General features: G+C 43.0%; 2 protein-coding genes across 3 annotated transcripts; one reads left to right on the top strand and one right to left on the bottom strand.

Moving 5' to 3' along the window:
• The first annotated feature begins 285 nt into the window (after positions 1–285).
• Positions 286–9,813, top strand: mthfr (methylenetetrahydrofolate reductase (NAD(P)H)). 2 transcript variants are annotated; one of them, XM_020585300.1, is made up of 12 exons: positions 286–480; positions 1,001–1,256; positions 1,714–1,952; positions 3,026–3,136; positions 3,205–3,398; positions 4,365–4,615; positions 5,152–5,286; positions 6,090–6,270; positions 6,667–6,849; positions 6,924–7,025; positions 7,113–7,232; positions 8,133–9,813. In XM_020585300.1, exons 2-12 carry the CDS (start codon positions 1,015–1,017, stop codon positions 8,352–8,354), a joined length of 1,980 nt encoding a protein of 659 aa, XP_020440956.1. In that variant the 5' UTR covers positions 286–480; positions 1,001–1,014; the 3' UTR covers positions 8,355–9,813. The 2 variants fall into 2 exon arrangements, with proteins under 2 accessions (XP_020440956.1, XP_020440957.1); XM_020585301.1 differs by lacking the exon at positions 286–480 and adding an exon at positions 636–773.
• Positions 9,814–12,913: 3,100 nt separating this feature from the next.
• LOC109975067 (solute carrier family 2, facilitated glucose transporter member 1-like) lies at positions 12,914–20,081 on the bottom strand. Its single transcript, XM_020625585.1, has 9 exons — positions 19,790–20,081; positions 19,215–19,375; positions 18,897–19,137; positions 17,102–17,264; positions 15,406–15,593; positions 14,482–14,586; positions 14,296–14,397; positions 14,010–14,213; positions 12,914–13,865 (listed from the first exon to the last, which is right to left on the bottom strand). Exons 1-9 carry the CDS (start codon positions 19,817–19,819, stop codon positions 13,659–13,661), a joined length of 1,401 nt encoding a protein of 466 aa, XP_020481241.1. The 5' UTR covers positions 19,820–20,081; the 3' UTR covers positions 12,914–13,658.
• Positions 20,082–23,518: the final 3,437 nt, after the last annotated feature.

Here is a 23,518-nt window from a genome sequence, read left to right as displayed (position 1 = left end):
ACGGCATTAAGTTGAAACAACTGTTCAGTTTCACTTTCCAGATAACAAACGTATTAATAATTAACATTTAACATTTGTTATGACCTCTCTTAGTTGACAGGGTTGTTTTAATTTCAACTAAATTTAACAAAATTACTAAAACAAGATAAACATTAAGCAAAGCTTACATTGTTAAACTCGAACGTATAATCGGAAAATGTTAACTGATAAACAGTCAGTAGAATTTAAGGTTCATTAATGATAAAACTATCTTTACAGCCACTTCCTGAATCCAAACGACGAATGAACCGTCTATTGCTCTCATTCGCTGTGTCGAGTATCGGTTTTCGTACATCTAAAAAGGCAGCACCTGCTCGTTGACGCCCTCCACACTATATCTTTGGATGCACCTCTGGTTTCCTTTCACATGTTCGAGCACCGCTCGTCTTGTATAGAATAAAGTTTGGGACACAGCGACACAAAGATAACCGGCTGGAAGAGGTGGGACAAGTATTTGTTTTCTAGCGCAAACATACATCATTCGTGTTTAGCTCCAAGCTAGTGCAGCTAACGTAGCATTCTTGACTAGCATCGCTCGTGCAGCCGTAGGAGAGGGAGCAGCCTTTGTAGAGGTTACTGCAACTACCATACTACTCCCGTACGTGTGCGCGTACATGTGCGGTATACCTTGGTTTAAAATGCTCGTGATTAATGATTCCTTCTTTCGTGATGTTTTATGGCGATCGCTAAACTCAGTTATACACTATTTTACATCTTTGCTGTAAAGAGACTAGGTAGGTGGTCCTGTGCACGAGGCAAGCAGCATTTTAAAGACGTACCTTTAATTTGAAATTCTCTTATTCTGTCAAGTGCTGGGAATTTATATTGAGAATAGTTTAACGTTTTAGCTCGTCAACAATACTGGATGGGATTTTGAATAGGGTTTGGTAAGACGTTTGTTCTCTTGCTGTCAAAGTGCAGCCCAAGTATCTTAGACAGATGTCTTGCCTTTTCTTCTCAGTGTAATTTGTCAGCATGGTGAACCAGCGAGGCGGATGTAGTCGGCAATCATGCAAGAGCGACTCCAGCGGGGCGAGCTGCAGCGGCGGGGAGAGCTCCAAGGAGAGCTCCCGGTGCTCCACGCCGGTGCTGGACGCAGACCGGTGTGACAGGCTGCGGGACAAGATGCGGAGGAGGATGGAGTCCGGGGACCGCTGGTTCTCGCTCGAGTTCTTTCCTCCCCGAACAGCCGGTGGAGCTGTCAACCTCATTTCAAGGCATGTGGAATCAAACTGGACATGAATGGAATATTTCATGCAGGCGCTTAGAATCAAAATGCACGTTGAAATGTTGGACACAAAAACCTGGTTAAACAACTTTGTGAAAAGTTGTAAGCCTGTTTAAAAAATAACGTGTTTGTGTTTGCACAAGTTCCACATTCTCTGTCATGCAGCCTAGTTGAACAAAGGTGGACCAGTAGCTTTAAGAGGCTTTCTGCAATGTATACATTCACACTTACAGCAATGTTTCATGGAGTTTGTGTTGCACCTGCATCTCCAGACCGAGTTTACATGGTATGTTACAGTGACCTAATTTACTGAAGTTCTATAAAAGAGAGGGAAAGTACAAAGATCAGTGTCATGGTTAATCAACATTGCATTATCACTAACTAGTCAACAACATTGTTATCAAACAACTGGGCCCTTTCTTTGTGCACATCTGATTGCTCTTCAGATTTGACCGCATGGGCTCCGGGGGGCCCCTGTACATCGACATTACCTGGCACCCCGCAGGGGACCCAGGCTCAGACAAGGAAACCTCATCCATGATGATTGCCAGCACAGCGGTCAACTACTGTGGCCTGGAGACCATCCTCCACCTGACCTGCTGCAACCAGACCAAACAGAAGATCACTGGCCATTTGGCCAAAGCAAAGCACCTGGGCCTCAAGAACATCATGGCACTCAGAGGAGGTAGGAGGTGGTGCTTGTCTACATGCCTAAATTCAGAATAAATCCTCAGTAAAGAGGGGAGCACCAGTAGGGTTGTCTGGAGCGTGTGGCATAGAAACCTGCTGCTTAAAGTCACATTACATACGGTAGTGTCTTTCTTGGTGTCTATAATGCAAAGGCATTCAGTCACAGTGGTGTAACACATCTGTAAAATGTTGATTAAGAGACAGTGACGGGCTTAACTCAGTGCTATTCAGTTTAGAACGCAGTATTAGATCTACTTTTAATGGGGAAATCCCAAAACTAGTTGCATCCCGTTGAGAAAATCATATAATAATAATAATACTAGAGTAAAGTTTTAAATTAGATTCAATATCAGAATGTTATGAGTAAAAAAACATAACATTTCAACTTTATTCTGCAGTGTCAGATATGCTCCCTCACAGCGGCCCTGACACCCATCAGACTCCATCATCTGCTGAAGCACTTGACGATTTCATGGGTTGAATCCTTTGGCTGCTGTTTGATTTGCTTTGATTTGATTTGCTTTGAGGTTTGAGTGTTAAACATTCAAACCACTGGCCTAATATTATACAGGTTCTCCTTGTGCCACCAAGTGTGGCTTGTGGAGTTCATGCACCTGTCAAGGGATGGAATTCACAGACCTCTGAAGGTGTCCTGTTATCTGGCACCAAGATGACAGTAACAGGTCCTTTGAGTCCTCTAAGTTGCAAGGTGGGGCTTCTATTAATCAGACTTGTCTTTCCAGAACATCCCACAGATGCTTGTTTGGATTGAGATCTGGTATTTCTGTCACGCAGGCTAGTCGGCTGTTGGCTTTTGTCTTTGTGATGTGTTCAAGTGTCGCTTTTTTAGCCCAACTGGTCCAGAAGTGAGGCAACACAGAGGTCGGCCTTCGTTGGTTCTAGTTCTTTCACTTCAGCTTGTCTCTGCCCTTAGCCTGATGATTCACTGGACACTGTTAGTGTCAGATATTGTGAAAAACTAGGAATGATTCCAGATCAGAGTGGGAGTACAATAAGAGATGCTCACACAACTTGGCTGCCAGCTGTGATATTCTGGTATCTCCACAGACCCAATGGGAGCAGACTGGGAGGAAGAGGAAGGAGGCTTCAACTACGCTGTCAACCTTGTTAAATATATCCGATCAGAGTTTGACGACTACTTTGACATCTGCGTTGCTGGTATGTTTTCAGATCAGTTGCAGACAGTTTAGGTGGAAGTAGTGATTTAAAGATGCTGGTGTGCTCAGGCTACCCCACGGGCCATCCCGAGGCTGAGAGCTATGAGGCCGACCTCAGACACCTGAAGGAGAAGGTGGACGCTGGAGCAGACTTTGTTATCACCCAGCTGTTCTTCAGGGCAGAGACTTTCCTCAAGTTTCTGGATGACTGCAGAGCAAATGGCATCGCGTGTCCCATCGTACCTGGAATTTTTCCAATTCAGGTAACTCTGTGTTTCTTCTAGGAACACGAATACTGTTTTCGTTGTCACGCAGGAATCACAGATTGATTGCTAGTGGGGTTGTACTGTGAAATCTTAGAGTAACAGGCACCTGGAAAAGCAGAACCGAGGATTAACCACAGCTGACTGCATGGCGTTTTTAATTTGTGATGAATCTCTTATCAGTGTTTTGTTGAGTACATTTCTCATAACGCCGACTTGTTTTGAGCTCTGTCATACACAGGTACTGTGAGGATCAGATTTGTCTGGACAAAGACTAGCAGCTCAGCTTTACTGATTAGGTGAAATAAAATATGGCGTTTTGTTGTTTCTGAGAATGCAGTGAACATTGTTAAGACAATGGAATTTCCTGGGGTGTCCCAGATTAGAGGTCTACCGAGAGATTTGCTGAATAGCTCACCTCAAGAATATCACTGTTTATGGTGATACGTTTCTGGTCGGTACCTGTCATGGAAAATTTAGCACAAACTGTCCTTGAAAAGGTACGCACTCCCAGATTCTGAGCACCATCTCAAGACAAAAACTTACTTTAGTGTGGGTGCATGTGTGTACTCAGAACAGGGTGCTTTTTATCTAATCCTCCCTGAAACTTGCCTGTGAGACCAATGTGTATATATGACTGAGCTCCTTTTCCTTTTGAGCCTCTGTAGCAGACCATTGCTCCTTTCTACAGAACTAAATAACACAAAAGACAGATGTGTCCTAAACCTCTTTATGTACTGTTTCCCATGTGTACAAGATACCTGAAAGTTTTACCCGAAAAACCAGAACCGAACTTTTGAATAGGAGAAAACGGTGCATGTCACAAAGTTATGGAAAAGGGTTTTGTTCGTAGATTGAAGATGGATCCTTATGTGCAGCCAGTGTGTCTGCCTGAACCCTTAAAGGAATGTGTTGTCGCTATCAGTAATCAAACGGCTAGCTGGACTTTACCCTGTTCCTCTCCAGGGATACCAGTCTCTGCGTCAGCTTGTCAAGCTGTCCAAGCTCGAGGTGCCAGAGGAGATCACCAAAGTCATTGAACCCATCAAAGACAATGATGCTGCGATCCGTAACTATGGAATCCAACAGGCAGTAGAGATGTGCCGTGCACTGCTGGACAGCGGCAAGGTGCCAGGCCTCCACTTCTACACTCTGAACCGAGAGGTTGCCACCGTGGAGGTGCTGCGACAGCTGGGCCTGTGGACGGAAGATCCCAGGTCAGTCGTCAAGAAGTAGTTGAATAGTTTTGGAGTTTTAACAAAGAAAGAAATAACTTGTGTAACATAGTTTCCCTCTGGCCTGTTTACATTTGCACATATGAAGAAACACTAGAAATGCTCCACAGTATTTCCTAGATGGAAGTATACATTTCTCTTTTTTATTCTATTTTAACAACATACAAAGTAAGGTTTTGCACATTTAGCATGTCACGCTGCACATGTATGTGGATGCAAAGTCAAATATACAATGATCAAATTGATTTTCAGTCCAAGAAACCGTTTTCAACTTTTATGCGGTGTATTAGCTAAAACACTTCACATGTGAGAAGTAAAGTTCAACAGCTAAACTGAGTCATTGTCCAGGGCCCTGTCTCATAAAGCAGGAGCAGTGGGTGAAGCTAAAGCTGAAGACATGGATTTATTTTAGACTTGTAAGCTATTCAGGATCCGTGATGTTCAACTTCTCAGAGCCTGAGCACTTTAAACATTGTGATTGGAAATAGTGCAGACATGTTTTACATTCCCCCTGACAGGCGGCCTCTTCCCTGGGCCGTGAGCGCCCATCCCAAACGGAAGGTGGAAGATGTTAGACCCATCTTCTGGGCTTCCAGACCCAAGAGCTACATTTACAGAACCCAGGACTGGGATGAGTTCCCCAATGGCAGATGGTAAGCTCACTTACACATAAGGCTGGGCAATGAAATGATCACAGTAATAATTACAGTAAAACCTCCTCAGTAATGATGATAAGCTGATGTAATCTTCGATAAATGTTCTGCATTTGAGCAACTCGCTGCACCATCAACCTATTAGCCCACAACACTGGAGTTTCACTGCTGATACATGTAAGCGATGACTACACAGGAGAGGTCACACAACATCGCTACTCTGGAAATGGATCTGATTTTTAACACTGGATAACAAACGCTGCTCATTACCCAACATTAGAAATCTCAAAAAGAAGCACAGACACAGCAAGTGCAGTTTCATATTTCACTCTTTGCCACCACTACTGACATGTAGCGTAGCTGCACAGCAGAGGCTTACATGAGCCTATTAGCATAAATCTTAAACCACGTTGGCTGTACAGTGTGAAGGTAATGACTGTTTAGAAGCATAACAAACATGATTTATCTCAGATTCAATCCAAAACTGAATATTCCTCTTGAAAGTCAGAAGGTATCCTCTGGTTTTCTTGTAAACATGACGTTCAGTAGTGCACAACGTAACACACAGTATATGTCCTTGTGATCTAATGAACGTGCTGCATGCATTTCCATCATTACTGGCATTATATGATCAGTATGATGATAATATTTTTGGCCATGTCGCCCGAACCTAATCCTTACTAATTCATTAGTGTTAAATGACTATCAGCAGCTTTACTTCATGAATTTGGATTCAGGTTTATATTGTTGAGTGAGATGTTGAAGCCCACTGCCAACTGACTGAACAGTGTGCTGTTGTTCAGGGGGAACTCCTCATCTCCAGCTTTTGGCGAGTTAAATGACTACTACCTGTTCTACTTGAAGAGCAAGTCGTCCAAAGATGCACTGCTGCAGATGTGGGGCAAGGAGCTGATGAATGAGGAGAGCGTCTATGAGGTGTTTACCTGTTACATCACAGGCCAGTCAAACCGCCACGGACACAAGGTAATCAGCAGGGAAGAGACTATGCTGTTTAAGGCGATGACTGAAAACGCTCATTGGCAAAAGTGTTCATCACAGGTGTTTATATGTGTGTGTTGTTCTCCTGTGTCCTTACAATGAGTCTGTGTAGCTGATGTGACTGCGACGACTTGTCAAACCACACAAGCCATCACTACAGATTTTTATAAGGCTGACATCAAGCCAAGTTTGGACACGTTCCCACTGAAATGAAAGAGAATGTGTGTCCAGACTTTTGACTGGTAGTGTAGACACAGTTATGGACATTACCTGTGCCATGGTTACCAAAATATGAAAGTGCTTCCTGTTGTGTAGCATTATCTGTCATTAAATACAAAACGTTACACCACGACGGCGGGCTCAGGCTTCCTCTTCCACTAGGTGACGTGTTTACCTTGGAACGATGATCATCTGGCCCCAGAAACCAATCTGCTGAAGGATGAGCTGGAGAAGGTAAACAGACGAGGAGTCCTCACCATCAATTCCCAGCCCAACATCAACGGCAAACCTTCCACCGACCCCGTAGTAGGATGGGGACCTGCCGGAGGCTACGTCTTCCAGAAGGTGGGAGCACTCCTGGCCCTGTGTGCCTTAGATTACAGAGAGCCTTTCTCTCATGTGTTGCCTTGATCTTCCAGGCCTATCTGGAGTTCTTCACCTCCAGTGAAAGTGTGACTGCTCTCCTCAAAGTCCTGAAGAAGTATGAGCCCCGTGTCAACTACCACATCGTTAATGTGCATGTAAGTTTGAACAGCTTGCATCAGTCACTCTGTGTTTCTGCGTGACTGTACATATTTAATATGTCACAATGGATGTTTTGTGTGCAGGGCCGTAACCTGACCAATGCCCCGGACATGCAGCCAAACGCTGTGACGTGGGGGATCTTCCCTGGCAGGGAGATTGTTCAGCCTACGGTAGTGGACCCGGTCAGCTTCATGTATTGGAAGGTAGGTCAGAGATGGTCCTGCTATCTTGACCCTTGTCCTGGTTTCTTGTTTTGGCATGAATAAACGCCCCAAAGTTGAAGGGGTGCAATAAACATTTTTAGTTTAGTGGTGATTGTTTTCTCCCCTACCCACTGAAGAAAGTGCACGTTTGTTTATTGTGTGCAACCACATTAATTTGGAAATGATGGGAAAATTGGGAAGTACCAACATAGAGGCATTAATAAACTTTGAGATGGAAAAAATAGTGCCATCATTTTATAACTTAGAATTCAACAATTGATTAATTGTTGTAAATTTGTATGGCTGCCATCTTGGCCAGGAGATGTTGATCTCAACGGGACTTCCTGGTGAAATAAAGGTTAAATAAGTAGATGGGGAAATAAAGTATTTAATTACATTTTAATAATATCACACTAAAATACTGCCTCTCAAAAATGATAGCCTCACTTAAATTTCAAATCAATGTGTCATATAATTAAAATGATACATAGAGGACAGTGTTTAAAGAGTGGTCAGTTTGAGCCACCACAGCAGAAACTGTCCAAAAGTCTTTTCTCCCCAAAACTGTCATGTTGCCTAAGCTTGTAATCCAGACTTACTGTCGTCGAGTGTTTCACAAACACTAGCTCCTGCCGCTCTGAACCGTCGGCTCAGATAGGGGTGATTTCCCCGTTTGGTCGGGTTCACGCTGATAAATACAGGTGCTGATGAAGATGTCAATCTCTGTAAGACCCACGAGGCAGAACTGGCACATCAGCGATAACGGGGACACACACAACAGAATCTTATCAGAAGCACATTGTATTTGTCAGCAGCCATTCCGAGGACCACTCTGCCTCCTCTGACAGGCCCGGTGCAGTTAGTATCCCATCACCAACCCTGTCCCCATGTTCTCCCCAGGATGAGGCCTTTGCCTTGTGGATCGAACAGTGGGCCAAACTCTATGAAGACGAGTCTCCCTCACGGATGATCATCAAGTATATTCACGACAACTACTTCCTGGTCAATCTGGTGGACAATGACTTTCCTCTGCGGAGCTGTCTGTGGCAGGTCCTCGATGATATGTTGGAGCTGCTCGACGCGCCTCCAGAGCCGCTCACAGCGATGGAACAGTCTGAATAAAATCAAAACACTCCTTTAGTGAAGGTCACAACACTCTGGGACTGTCGGTTTGTTATGCACTGTCTGCTCTAAAAGTTAGAGCAGGAAGTGTTCTTCTCACTTTTTAAAGACCTTTTATAAATGTTTTTTAGCATTAAATGAAGGGATTCCTCTGACCGCCATGATCAGTAGCTTCAGCCTGAGCAGCACTCCAAGCTAAGAAACTGCATCTGTGCTCAGACCTGACTGAAAAACAACTAATGGGAAACTAAATCCTGTGAAAAAGAATAGTGAACATTTAAGCTAAGATAATTTATAAAGTGTTCTTCAGGAATGTTTTATTTTCCTAGGATAAAATAAATGGGATATATTTGAATTTGATTTTTAAATCATTTTTAATTATGTGCACCATTATGAATGAAAACCTGGTATAGAGATGTTGTGTGTGAGTGAAACATTTTAATCTGATGATAGTAAGAGTTAAGCAGACTTTACTGTGTACAACAGACAACAGTTAACACTATCTACCAGCTGCCTTAACATGTTTTAAATGTCTTATTTATTTGTTGTGCCTGCTTTTCAAAGCTCATTAAATAATTGTACAGTACTGTGCAGCAAATAACCTGCACGTGTGTGTTACTGTTTGATGCAGAGGGGCACACAGTACTGCTGATGAATATAGAGCACTGCTGCGAGACATACAGGGACTTGATCATGCATTTAAAGTGAAGCACCAACACTACATAACCACAAGTACAAAGGTCAGGTCATACGACAGTACTACATGACCCTGCAGCCGCCAGGTGACATGCTGGGGATGTTCACAACCTGCAAATGAATGTATCCGTCCATGCAGAGAAACGCTGTGAGGTGATGGGGATGACACCGAGCACTACTCGCACCAGAAGCTTCCTCGAACTCAGGCGTCGACCAAATCAGAGACACCTACTCTGCACATCTCAGTTGGGAGGTGCTGAATCGTGGCAGTGTAACGTCACAACAGACCCCTAAGGAACATCTAAATAAACACTGTTACAGAGACAAAAACATTCATTTTAGTTGAAATGCAGCTTTTACTTTGGAAAAAAGCTGATTACCAGTAACCACTTCCCTTTGGGATTTGTTGTGGTTCTGCACAATGCGATAAGTTTTTGAGTTAATTTAATTTTTAATTTAAAAGCCACAGTTATTTCATTATTTCTTCTGTGTTCACATACCTGAGTCAGTACTGCACTTGGCTATGCCAGAACCTGTTACGCTCCCCAGTGTGTCTTCTTTTTGTACTTTGACTGGATCGTTTTCTGTTTTAGCAGTATGTCAACCATTATTGTTACTACAGAAATGTTTATAAATTAAAGCTTGTCATAAAAACAGCTCTGGGAGGCTGCACTTGGGCACGATGATCAGCATGCCAGCATGCTGAAAAGGACAATGCTAACATGCTAATGCTAAACAGGTATAATGTTTACCAAGGCTGCCATCTTGAGTGTTAGCGTTAGCTAAGTGAAGCAATCACTAAAGTTATTGCAATTCATCCTGAGGGTAGCATGAAGGGACACACACACATACACCAAATATGACAGTCTAGCTGACATTTCTGTGCAAACTTGTCATTTTGAATAAGAAATATGGCGCCCTTGTGACCTCAGGTCAATGTGCTGGTGGTGCTAGAAGAAAACCCTTTATCCTGTGGGACCCATGACTGCCTGTCCTTCCAGTAGGTACACTTCAAATCACATGACTCCAGGAATGAACAGAAAAGTGTATGTATGGGAATGGCTTTTTAGCTAAAACCCTCCACGGCCTCATAGCCTTGTACTCTGTGAAATCACTGTAGAAGGTCATTCACAGAGCAGCTCCCTGAGCATTACTCTACTCTTGAGCAATATTTCATCAGCCAGACTTGTTCAACATTCACATATTGACATCCAATACTTGAACAGTGTGGGGCCTAAATGGCACCACTAAGAGTGTTTTAGACTTACAGAAAGGTGTGAGATCAGCAGCACCATAAATACTGACTGACTAGGAATGCGCAGACCGGAGCCTCATTATACCGCAACTGTTTCAGGCCCGGCTGTGGCCTCTGACCCAGATGTAGCTTTTCCAGGAGGACTCTGTGAACCAGGCGCCCAGCACAGCCGCTGTCTCTCTGTGCCTCTCCCTGCATGTTGTACTACAGTGAGTATTATGCAACCCAGTTTGCAGGTCATGTGGTTCATCAAGCCAGCGTGTCAGGTTATCATGTAGCTCACTATCACATGTAGGACGCACTGTACTTGTGATAGTATCAGAAAATATACCAGCTTCTATGAAAGACTCAGTGCCTTAAAATATGAACTATAAATCAGACCTGCAAATAAATTCATCTGTGATAAATAGTTAGAAATGTTTAATGTGTTTAATTTAAACCAATGAATGCCTGTGCGTGTTAGTCATGATTATCTATCTCCAAACATATTAAATTATATACAAGGTAACTTAAAGTCTACAATCACACTAGCAGTTCTGTTGTTACTGTTGAAGGATGAAAAGTCAAAGGATCACCAGAGTTATTAAAGTTCATCCTGATGGGAACATGAATGTCATGACAATCCCTCCACTGGGCCTGTGTCCCAGCTCATGCAGCAAGCATCACTAAAAACACCGACAGCGGCTCCTTCTCATTCAGCATGAGCAGGTGCAGTTCCAGGAACCTGAAACTGAAGCAGCTGCTCCTGTCCCTTTTCCTCACTGTCACATGTCAAAATGGTGGTGTTGTCTTGGTTTATACTGCTGATATAATAAAACTGTGAACAATTAATAAATAAACTGCAAGTATTTTATGTGTAATTCAAATATAAAAGTGATACAAGGCAGTTTGAAGATAAACCTAGTAGATGATCACTGGTGTGAACATGGCCTGATGCAGAGCCAGAGATACAGTAATGTTACAGTGACCCAGGAGGGGGTGTTACACATGTATTTTGACCTAGAAACTAACTTTGAGTGATGCATTGTTGTAAAACTGTTGATTTGTTCAACCTCTCTGTTTGTACTAGACGTGTCTGCAGGAGAAAGATTGTGGATCTTGCCAGGTGCTCTCCTCCAGCTGCAGTTGTGGAGGCCAGAGAGTAATAAAGTGCCCCGCCTGTCAAACTGAGGTGTCAAATGAGTGATTTATGGCCTTTGATTGATAATGCCCTAAGCACCTCCCACTTTTAACACTTCACTTCCATCTAGATCAAAGGTTGTCAACTTTTACGGCACACAATTAAATACTTCAAATGATTTTACTTGTTTGTGTTAGAGTTTCATATTGAAACCTTTTATTATAGGTTTTATTAACAGCATTAAAGGATTTTATTAGGGTTTCTCAAGGGCAATAGGACCAACCGTCACCCTCAGACCAGGGTTATTACATCAGAGGGATTTTATTACATTAGGACTGAGCAGCAGTACACAAACATAGTTTGTTGCTGTCTAAATATTTTTTCAGGTGCAAGGATTAATGTATGTCTCTAAATTAAATATGAAGTAATTCACAGGGTTTAAGGGTTAGTGTCAGGGTTTAGTTTCAAGGAGGTTTACCCCCTTTAGTTTTGTTAGATCCATCCGTTATCTTATTCTAACGAGGGTCATGGGGGGCTGGAGCCAATCCCATCTGAGAGGTGGACCCTGGACAGGTCGCCAGCCTATCACAGGGCTAGTTTTCTTAGACATAAGGCTAAAAACTAAATTAAATTTAGAATAAAAATACATATTAGTCCACTAAATAAGGTAATTCTCTTAATTTGGAGAACATGACTGTTTCACCCCACATATAAGGAAGCTCAGCCTAATAGTTTTTTAGAAGTAGGGCTTAAAGTTAATTAATTCTCTTTTTCACAATTTTTGTAATTAAATATTCTACAAATTAAATATTTTCAGAAGTCCTCTTTTTAACCAACATAGTTTAAATCCTTCCTTCTAAAATATCCTTTGCAAAATACATGTTTTCAAATTAAAATTGTAATGTTATTCTCACAATTATAACTTTTTCTCAGAATAATTCCAATTGACTTTCGAGCAGTGGACTTGATAGTCCCTTGATTAATTTTTCCATTAACTACCTTTTACACCTGCAGTAAACTATCCTGACAGCATTGACTGAACTACGTCAGGAAGGTGTCATTATTAACTGTAATTAGAAATATTTCAGTGAACCCTGGCTTCATTATATCAGTTTTCTAAAACGCTGTGCAGTTTACCTGAAGGACACGGAAACTTCAAAATATCCAAATCAGGTTCAGTTAATTCAGTTTGTGAAAAACAATCTACCTGTACAGGTGTTTCTCAGACACATCAACTGGAATTTACCTTTTGTATTTCATGTACAAATGTAAAAAACTTCCTATCAATCAAAAATTACTCTTGGTTTTATGAAACTGTCATTGCAGCAGCAACAAACCTTCTGTGAATATCCACTCATATGAATAGGATGTGAAATATACACTAAATATAGAAATGTATCAGTATTTGATTATAATAGAGATGTTAAATCAATATACAATACTTAAACACAGGCTACAATATGTTTATTGCTTTTGTACTCTTTGGGTAAGACAGTAGAGTGTTTAGCTACAGCAAAACAAAACAGCTGGAAGTAAAAATATTTCAGAACGATCAAAAAGTTGTTTGTCTCAAAGCTAAATTCACAAAACTCAAAGCTCAGGCCTGTGAAGGTGGAAGTGGTTACATTAAAGGACAAAGAAAAGATGAATTAGCATTTCCATGTGAGACGTAAATATTAGGAGTTGACTGCATTAATCCTCTAGTTGGTGCCATTGAACCAGTGTGGTGGACGAGGACACGAGACGGTTTGATGGTTGCCGTTTCCTCTTCTCTCCACATGGATCTGGGGTTTTCCATATCATCGTTCAGGGTTCAATTTAAGCAGCGTTTAAATCTTCAAATATAAAATGCAACTGCATAACAGACATGAAAAGAGTAACTGAGAAATTTAAATGTTGTGATGACATTTTCTATTTTGGAAGAGAACATTATGGCGTAACTCCAAATGTTTAAATTCTAAGCCCACCCTCCTCCTCCTCCTGCACTCAGGTGACCCTGAAAGCCTGAGCAGGCCCACAGACGTCCTGGGCTGCAGACTGAGCCCACAGAAACTAACAGTGATGTCTTCAGTCAGGACATCTGTCCTCATATTACAGCCTGTGTGAACACTAGACCTCTTATGTAACACTGATCCTAACATTAGCTCATGGGACATTTGCATGTTTTAAAAAATGTACACAGAGTGTAACATGTAGTTCTGTTGCATGTGAATGTGTGAATGAGTGGCAGCTGTCAAAGGTCAGGGTCTTCCCCCCTGAGGGTGTTGAACTCATCAGGGGCTAAGTACTTGTCAGCAGCCTGACCAGCTGACTGGCGAAAGTCGGCTGCGATCTCCTCAAAGGTGCGACCTTTGGTCTCCGGCACCTTGAAGTAGGTGAAGACGAAGAAGCCAAGCAGCAGAACAGTGAAGATGATGAAGACATAGGGGCCGCAGAGTTGCTGCATCGACAGCAACATAATGTTGTTAGATACAGTGTGTGTGGGCAAGGCGACAGTCAACATTTAAGAACGTTAATGGCATTTCTGGACTGATGACAAACTGTAATGTACAACACCAATACAATTTAAAATAAACCATCTTACCTCAACATACTGGAAGCACATCCCCACTAAGAAGTTGGCAGACCAGTTGCAGAAACCAGCAACGGCAATGGCAGCGGGCCGGGGCCCCTGGCTGAAGAGCTCCGCCACTATGAACCAGGGGATGGGGCCGGGGCCGATTTCAAAAAAGGCTACAAAGCTGAAGACGGCTGCCATGCTGACATAGGACATCCATCTGAGCTGGTCCTGGGGAGCACAGCACAGACACCCTCAGTCTTTTTATTTGAAAAGCCTCAAGGATTAAGTAAAGGTGACGTGAAAAACGCACCAGCAAGGCCATGGCGACCGTTAGAAAAACTGCTGAAACTGCCATTCCCATCAAACCAGTGAGGTGAAGAGGTCTCCTCCCCACATGCTCCACCACAAACAGCTGCAGAGAAGCAGAGAACGCTAGGCATTACTGAATAGAGTTAGGTGTTGCCAACATCCTGGAGATACACAGTGTGGGACTTACAGACACCACAGTGAAGGCCGTGTTGACCACTCCTGCACCAATGGTTGCATAGACCGGCTGAGACACACCCACCCGCTCAAAGATCCCAGTCGAGTAGTAAAACACCTAAAGAGGGTGACACAACACGGGGAACAGTTCCTTTACATTTGTTGGTGGCAGTGTGTGCACGAGATGCTCTGCAGACTCCCAGTAACTACAGTCTGCTTCGAGGCTTGATTTACCTGATTCTTACATATGTTACTCAACATGACACATGAAACACGTAATGAAAATTCAAAGATTTGGGCAAATGCTACTACCTCAGGTCCTCTAGTCCAGTTCTGGGGGCTGCAGGCTAAGCAAGGTAGCCCAGCTCTTTCTGTCTCAGACCTGATGGAACACACTGTACATAGCGTGTACTACCTCTGGCATGTTCTGGGTCTGTACCAGGGTGTCACCCCAGTGTAGAATACCTTTACAGGGAGGCATCCAGGAAATCAGATGCTGTAACCACCTCAGCTGGCTCCATTCAACATGATGGACCAGTGGCTTTACACCTTCCAGGACCCAAACCCTGCACACAAAACTGATCCTGGCCACTGGTACGCACCACCTCATTCATTCGGTCATTATCCAAAGTCATGGCAGCAGTTGAGAGCTTCACTTTTAGGCCCAGTTTGCTCTTTACCACAGCAGTCTGCTACAGCCAGCAGGGCACCAGGTATGTCTGGTTTATGTTGTGGGCAAGAATAATCTAGTGCAGATGGATATTCACAGATTTTCTTGCATGTATCGTACACATCTGGTGACAGGGCAGTGATGTCTTAGCACTGGAGTAAAAGAAGAGAAATCTACTGTTCATATACAGTTGTCGGATCGTACCATGTGGCAGACCTCATCTGTCTGACAGTGACACTGTGGTTCCCCTTTGCTCCTTTGACTTACAGCGTTGATTCCAGACAGCTGCTGTGACAGCTGCAGCATGATGGCAACCAGGATGGGCTGGCGGTAGATGGAGGAGCGGAACAGCTCGGGGATGGTCACCTTCTTCTCCCTCATCATCTGCTGGCTCTCCTCCTTCATCTCCTGCATGTCCGTGCTCACGTCGTCTGTGCCCCGCAGCTTCATCAAGACTGGAGCACAGGAGTTCAAGTTACATCCACATCAGCCTGGTAATGGATTATCATGTAGCTATATATGTGTTTAGAAAAGTCTTATAACCACAAAATGTAACAATACTGTTCACCGTTGCATGCTGGGAAACCCTAAAAGTGGACAAGACAGCACTCTCTTCTTACATCATTTAATATAAATGGCCTGAGTGGATTTGGCCTGAATGCTACTGAAGTGGGTTTCCATTCACAGTGTTCACCAGTCTGACGCGGACCCACAACAGAAATGTACTGAACAACAACAGTTGTCATGTCCTCTCATCGTCTTTATGTGGCCTATGGGTTCATTGATTTCATTGATTTTCCCAGGCTGGATACAGAGCGTCAGTCAAAATGAAAGTGAATGCTCATCAGATAACAGAAAGAGTTTGCAACGAAAAATAACTCAGGGTTTGTGTGACTTAAACAGCTGTCTGTGGAGATTACGCTTTATCGCACTGAGACCTGTGCCACGCCATTCGATACTTTTAATATAAAATACACTGTCATATTTGTCTATACGATCCCATACGATAAACTTAACTGTGTTTCCAAGGCAAAGCTTATATTTTATTCCCGTTCTGTGCAGATTAATTTAGCTGTGTGGGTAAATGTTGTACTTATTTTTATTTTTGTCTGGCTGTGCGCTGCCTTTTGGATTATGTACTGTAAATTAGCTGGCCCTTTAAGAGTGAGTTTTTTTCTTTTGTGCTTATCTCCACCCATGATTACACCACCAGCATGACGGTCCAGAAAATATCCAAGTGGATCAGCTTCTGTGCTTCTGGCCAGGAAACAGCGTCCTCTACTGTGGCGTCCGCTGGACAGACACTGGTATGCCACAGTGCACATGTGGTACAAAAATATAACACAAAAAGTCACATGGCAGCAAAAGAGTTGAGTTTGTTACCTGAGACCTGAATGTGTCGTAAATAAAACAACCCCATCTGCCTTTTCACAAGGACTGTTATATTTCTGTTGTAAACCAACCTGGATCATCTGACTACATCTGAAACAACAGAGAAAAATATTGGCATTGCACCTTTTTTTGACCAACTAGAGCGTTGGTCCATAAAATGGGTCTGTTGTCCTACGTGTCAGTTTTGTAACATTTGACTTGTACAATATGAGAAGCCCACATGCAGCTTCTCACATGCAGCAGGGTAAAATAAACTGTTTAAAACATCAGTCCTTTCATGACCCCAAACTTATTGTGGTTTCAGTAGTTAACTATGCAAAAAAATGGCAAAAAGAGCAATTTAACTACTTGAATCACTATGCACATATGAATGTAGCTGAACTACTGGTTTAATCACACGTAGCTCACTGCTCCCAGCACTGCCAGCTGAACATCATCACCTTTGGGGAGATGATGCAGGCCTGCTGGATTAGACTGATTTAGCATTAGCTTGCTGTACCTAATAAACTGACAACTGATTGTTTATTTGTATTGAAAAGTTTGCATCCATATGTGTGTGTGTGTGTCTCACTGCTGTGGGCTTTGCTCTCCTCGTTGCAGTTGATGAGGAGGTACCGGGGGCTCTCAGGACACAGAGGCAGCAGGACGCACTGCAGCGCCGCCGGCAGCAGAGTGAAGCCCAGTAGAAGGGGCCACAGGGAGGCATTCCCCATGATGGACTCAATCCCAAAGATCTACACAACACACACAGCACCCTGCTTATACATCCCCAACACAACACTGTACTGTACTAGTGCACCAGGTCATAACCAAAGCTGCAGCCCCGACTGGGCCCAGATGATTCTCACATCAGTAAAATATAAAATACAGCCATGTCCAGGTTTGTGTCAGTGCAAACATGTAAGAAACAATGTGCAGGATTTGGGGGGTGGGGGTAGCACAGACCAATCCCGCACGTGTCTTGACCAAACTGCATTTGACTTTAAGAAAATATCGTGCAGAATATTTGGGGAAAGGCTCAACGCGATGAAAACAGTTCCAGCAGGACACTTGCAGTGTAGGTGGCGCTCCAGACAAATTAACATAAACACAACAGACCGTATTACCAGTGTTTTATTTTAATGCTTGGTTCTGTGTCGTCCATTGTGCCCCATCCTTTGAGTAGTCATCTAAAAACTACCCAGGTAAACATCTTAACTGGAGTAATGCCTTAGCCTGATAATTAGATTGTTGTGTTCATGCAAAGCCATCGAGTTCTGTGCACAGCTGCACAGCAAAGGTCACGTTTGTAATGTTAAACATTATGCTGTAATGATGCTAAACATCATGTAGTGAAGTTTGAAGTAGCAGGACGCCTTAAAACTTATTTAACTACAATACTCGAGTCAGTGCACTTAGTTACCTTAAAGCCCTGAACATAAGACTGTATGTATTAGAATGAAGTTTATTTCTTGATAATATACTAAAAGACATGTTGTCAAAGTCAGCAGAGTGTTGGAGACCAGGTCGTGCTTAAAGAGAAAACGTCTCAACAGCAGCACTTCTATGTAACGTATGAGGAGGCGGCTTCTCGGTTTGAACTGGACAGACAATGAATGTGTGATGAAATCAAAGGTGATTACAATCAATAAAGTGTTGAACTGTGACTTGAAGCACTGTTGTTACAGACATTTAAGAAAACAACATGCATTTGTTGTTAACCTTGTCAACTCTCCATTCTAGAGTTTGAACTGGGAAGACAGGCGCCAAGGCTGTATGTTCTGTATGGGTATAATGGGAGAAAGAATGGAGTGATCTGAAGAGCAGCACCTGCACTGAAATAAGCTCACTGACTTGTTTATATTTCCTTCAGACACTTACATCCCTCCCTGCCGATATTTGCAGCACCTCCCTGCAGCATGGCTCTGTCCCCCTCACATCTGACCTTGCACCTCATCTTACAACAGATATTTTTTATTATCATGAAACATCTTAGCAAAAAAAATATTAAAAAAACAACGTTATCAAGCAGCTGGACAGAAGCGTTTACGTGACTTGTCAGCATCATGACATGAACACCCTAATCGCATTTTGAGGGGATTATTTGTGCATGTAAATACAACAGTGACTGGGAACAAGATGCCAACTCATTTGTGAGCAGGTCTTCGTGTGTGTCTCGGGTTTAGATTAGAGACAGACAGAGTCGAGACTTAACTGAGGACTGGCAACGGTGACTTGAATATTTTCATTAAAAGTAATGAAGCAGCCATAAAACATGTCACTGTGCAAGTACATACTTCATTCACCAGAACTAGACATGTACTGTCTCAGTCTACAGGAGCTGAAGATGTGAAACAGAGACACTGGTCACGGTTCGAGGATCTCACCTGTGCCATGAGGATGCCGATCACTACGCCGAGCTGATGCAGAGTGCCTAAAGCCCCGCGGAGAGATGTGGGGGAGATTTCCTCCACGTACATGGGCACAAAGCCGGTGGAGAGGCCAGAGTAGAGCCCCACTATGAAACGCCCAATGATGAGCATCTCAAAGGAAGAAGCCAGTTTGGAGAACCCCATGAACGCAGCAGCAATAAAGGCGAGCACATTGGCCATGAGCATGGAGTTCCTCCTGTAGAGATAATCAGAGTATCCATCAACAACGCACCTTTTATCAATGAATAGCGTTGGTCATAGGAAGAGTCATACCTGCCGAAGTGGTTGGCGAAGATGCCGACAGAGAAGGAGCCAAACATCCCCCCCACGGAGAAGATGGCCACAGAGAGCGACCACAGAGCTGTTAACACAGTCTGAGAGATGGGCTCTGAAAACCTGCTGCTCCACGTCTCATTGTAGAAGCTCTCAATAATCTGAAACACAAGACAACACACAGTTGGTCCACTTCTCCTCCAGCACCACCAGCATCTTCAGATTTTTTTTTCAGAGTGAACAACATGCTGCGTAGACATGGCCCCCGGAGGATGAATCCTTTTCCTCCAGCAGCTCAAAGTTGAACTGAAAACACTTTGGTAAAGTAATATAGGTGCTGTCATAGCGCTAATTTACAAATGCTAGCATCCTAACTTGCAGAACTGCGATGATGAAGCAGGCGGCAGCAGCTTCCTCAGCTGGAGTTTGACTAAACCAATGTGCACGTTGTCTAATCTAGATTAAACAGTCACCAGAGTTTTCACTTTCTTGTAGTGGCCTTGAACTAATTAATCATAGTGAAATGTTCCAGTGTTGGAAAGGAACCACTCCACTATTATTTTGGATAACCCCACCTTGTTTGCAGTTTTCCCACATTGTGTCATCACATGTTATTGTAGTGATGAACTGAAGTGGTGACGTGAGCTCAGGCAGTAGTCCACCTGGTAGTCCACTGCTAAACCAGATCTCCTTAATCCTTAATGCCTTCAACAAAGTGCTGCATTAGCTCATTAACCTGCTTCCTGTCAGTTCAGATTTCTGTCAGACCACTGTCAAACACAACAGGCAGGATCAGGAGCTTGTCAGCTGCCAAGGGACATGGGGAGACATGCACAGGTCCCGGCAGGACTCAAACTGGTGACAAGGATTCATTTCTCACCGCTTTTACAAACATGTGTCTGTTGCCTTTATAATAATGAGCATTACATCCTTTGTGTCAGTAGTAGCAGTGTAAGGCTTCCTCTGTGTGTGAAATGTGCTAAATGAATAAAGTTTGCATTTGTTTTGCCTCTAAACGTCTCTGTGGCACCCCATAAAAGACGATCTCTGTCAAAATGAAGAAGCCGTGCAGGGTGAATATCTGCATTATTTCCATGATGAAGGAACAAACTGTGGTGTCCATGATACAGAAGCTTCCACTGATATTTGGGGCAACGGGGACATTGTCGTCTGCCACACAAACTCCCACATCCTTCTGTGGAGGTTGTTGGGTCTGTAGGTAGTTGGGGAGGACGTCTGCAGACACTGCTCAGGGCTGAAAGAGTCCTGCCTTCCTCTGTATGTTTGGGTTTTCAAAAAAAACCTAACATTTAAGGGTTAACTGACAGATGTTACAACTCAGGTCTGTGAGGTGAAAGGGAAGCAGCAGACAAACCTGATGGAAGCTGTAAAGCATCTGCTCCTACTGTCACTGTCATTCTCACACCTTTCTTTACAAATGCCTTGGCTTTCTCTTCCTTCATCTCTCACAGAACAAAATACTCACACTCTGAGGAGCATTGATGACCCCTGTGTTGTAGCCAAACTGGAGAGAGCCAATCACAGCTGTCCCCACAGCCAGCATCAGCTGGGGCGTCACCTGCCGTGGGAACAGAGCGATAAAGGTCTGCACTTAAGACGAGGTTAAACATCTTCTGTATTTTACTTGTTCACAGGTTGATCTTTAGAAAGTCAAGCCATGGTAATAGAACTGTGTCTTCAGTTCAGACACCGGTGAACGCTGGGACAAGAAAAATCACGTCATGTCAGAGTTTAACTTGTTAGGGTCACTGGTTAAGGTCAGGGAAAGGGCTAAGGAATGTCAATGAGTGTCCTCACAAAGAGAGAAGTACAAACATGTGTGTGCACATGTACATGTTTTCCTTTTTGGGTAGACAAATGTTCTGCATCAGCATTCTGAGGACATTTTGGTTGGTCCTCACACCCTCAAAGGACTGTTTAAGGGTTCAGACTTGGCTTTAGGATTCAGGTTAGAGTCATGTTTAGGTGAAGGGTTAGGGTTAGGGTCAGACATTTAAGGGGCTAGTGTTTGTCCTCAGAACTAAAGAAAGACAAACAGGCTGCTATTCTCTGCCATACACAATATGACAAACTGAAAGTGCAGGGTTAGGGGATCACAGCCGTTACCTTGCCGCTGCACTCCATGCCAGCTGCTAGGTTTACTTACAAACTCCAGACTTCACTTCCAGACTAAAGAAAATTTGGATTGTTCGTAATCCTTCAAGTCAGTACAATCCACTTTCTACGAAGATGTGTCGTCATGATCCTGTCTGCCGTCTCATTTAGTCCAACATCCGTGTAAACACATCTTTGTCAGTTTCTGCCTCCATTCACCTGCTGCAGTAAGCAGCTTAATGACGTCCTCAATAAGTGGATCTAAATGAGCTGCCGTGCCTCCAGAGGAGTCGGACAATCACTGCACCGATTGGCTGAGAGGAAACACGTGCGTTTTCAGTGTTTTTACATTGACAATTTAATCATCTGTGAGTCGGTATTAAATCAGGTTCAAATAAAATGCTCCCTTTGACACAACATGTGGCCGAAGGTTAATTTAGTGACGTAGATTAATTTAGTCATCATCTAAACAGCACTAAATAATGTTGTCTTTTAATAAAAGTCACATCCTAAAGCTATTTCTCACAGATTTCAAGTTTAACATTTTTATTTAGTAGTAACTTTGTCCTTTATTCCTTTTCTTTTAGTGTTTCGAAGAGTTTTTAGCACAAGTTCTGTTCACTTCGGATTTATATGTATCTCATTATAGTAAATGTGTTTGTATCTTTGTGCACATATAGTTTTTTTACATTTGACAAATACACACCAAAGACCACGATAACATTCCAGGATTATTTCACACTTTGGTATTAATTATTCACTCCTGTGACATATTTACATACAGATGTGACCAGAGGCCTCCCCGTGTCATTCCAACACCACTATACAAACTAAAAGTGTGTGTGTGTGTGTGTGTGTGTGTGTTCCTCGTGTTGATCCAGGTGAGAGGCTCTCTCTCTCTCACTAATCCTCAGAAACAGAAGCTATTTACAGACGAACTCAGCGCAGACTGTCTCACTGATGCCAGCAGGTTAACCACAAGATAAACAGTCATGGTGCCTTTTCCTAGATATACTGGACCTGAGAAATGTGAAAACCCAGTAGCTGTGCATGAATTTCAGCAGGCTTTATTAGTCACATTGTGTATTTGTATGGGAACCTGCCTGCCTGCATACACAGCACGAATGGACAGAGAATAAACAAGATGAAGTCTGGTTATGCTCAGACAGAAGAACAGCTTGTACAGCTTGTTGTCTGACCACAGTGTTTATAGCTGTTTAGAAAAGGCCACAAAGCAGAAAGTCACACAGTGCGAGACTCTTTTAGTTTAAAAGCTTCAGGGTCTGAGTGTTGCAAACTTAAAACCTACTGTTTACCCAGTATTATTTATTCTGTCTATTCACTTATTTTGTGGTGTTCATGTTTTATTTGGTCATTTTTATCTTATTTTAATCATTTGATTATTTGACATTTTATGTTTTTAAAAATCAGTGACATGCATTAGTGTCAGGGTGTTTTTACTGTTCACGGTTCTTATCAGCTCGTCAGTTCTGTAAAGCACTTTGAATTGCATGACGCTCTATGAAAGGTGCTGTACAAGTCAAATTTGATTGAGGATAGCGGTGCACATGCCAGGATGACACTCGTAGTGTTGTACTCGGTTGTTCATTTTAAAAGCAAAAGAGCCAGTGGTGTAGAAAAATTTAAAAAAGGAAGTAGAAGAGAAAGAAGTTTGAACTACAGCTGTTTTCTCACCTCCGCGCTGCTGACCAATCACAGCCTGACCTGGGTGTGAAAGTTCATTGCAACCTATCCAGTAGTTGCTGAGATATTTCGGTCTGATTGATCATGTAACACCATGGAGATAATCATTACTACCACCACTATCAGCACCATATGATTGTAATATTGTAATGAAGCACTGGCTAAACGTTTAGTAGCTTTCTAGTGCTAGCTCAGCTGCCTTTGTCCAGTCACATGACCCTTGTATGCTGTAGCAGACCTTTGTTAATTATAGCAAAGTGCCTGTGACAAGCAGGAGATATGCAGTTTGAAACGCCATGCATGGAGCAGTTAGCGATTTGCATTATGGGAAATGTAGGATCCCAGGTTTTTAGAGATTCACCCCTTACCAAAGGTCAGAATATATCAGCCTCTGCTTCTTTAGTTTTTGAAATTCCTTTTTAAAAATCTGTCTCTTGTGAGTCTTTCAGCTATTTGGAAGTGACAAACTAAATGACCAAATCCCA

Source organism: Monopterus albus, unplaced genomic scaffold (genome assembly GCF_001952655.1).
Source record: "Monopterus albus unplaced genomic scaffold, M_albus_1.0 scaffold361.1, whole genome shotgun sequence".
Taxonomy (NCBI): Eukaryota; Metazoa; Chordata; class Actinopteri; order Synbranchiformes; family Synbranchidae; genus Monopterus; species Monopterus albus.
This window is presented reverse-complemented; position numbering and strand designations above follow the sequence as displayed.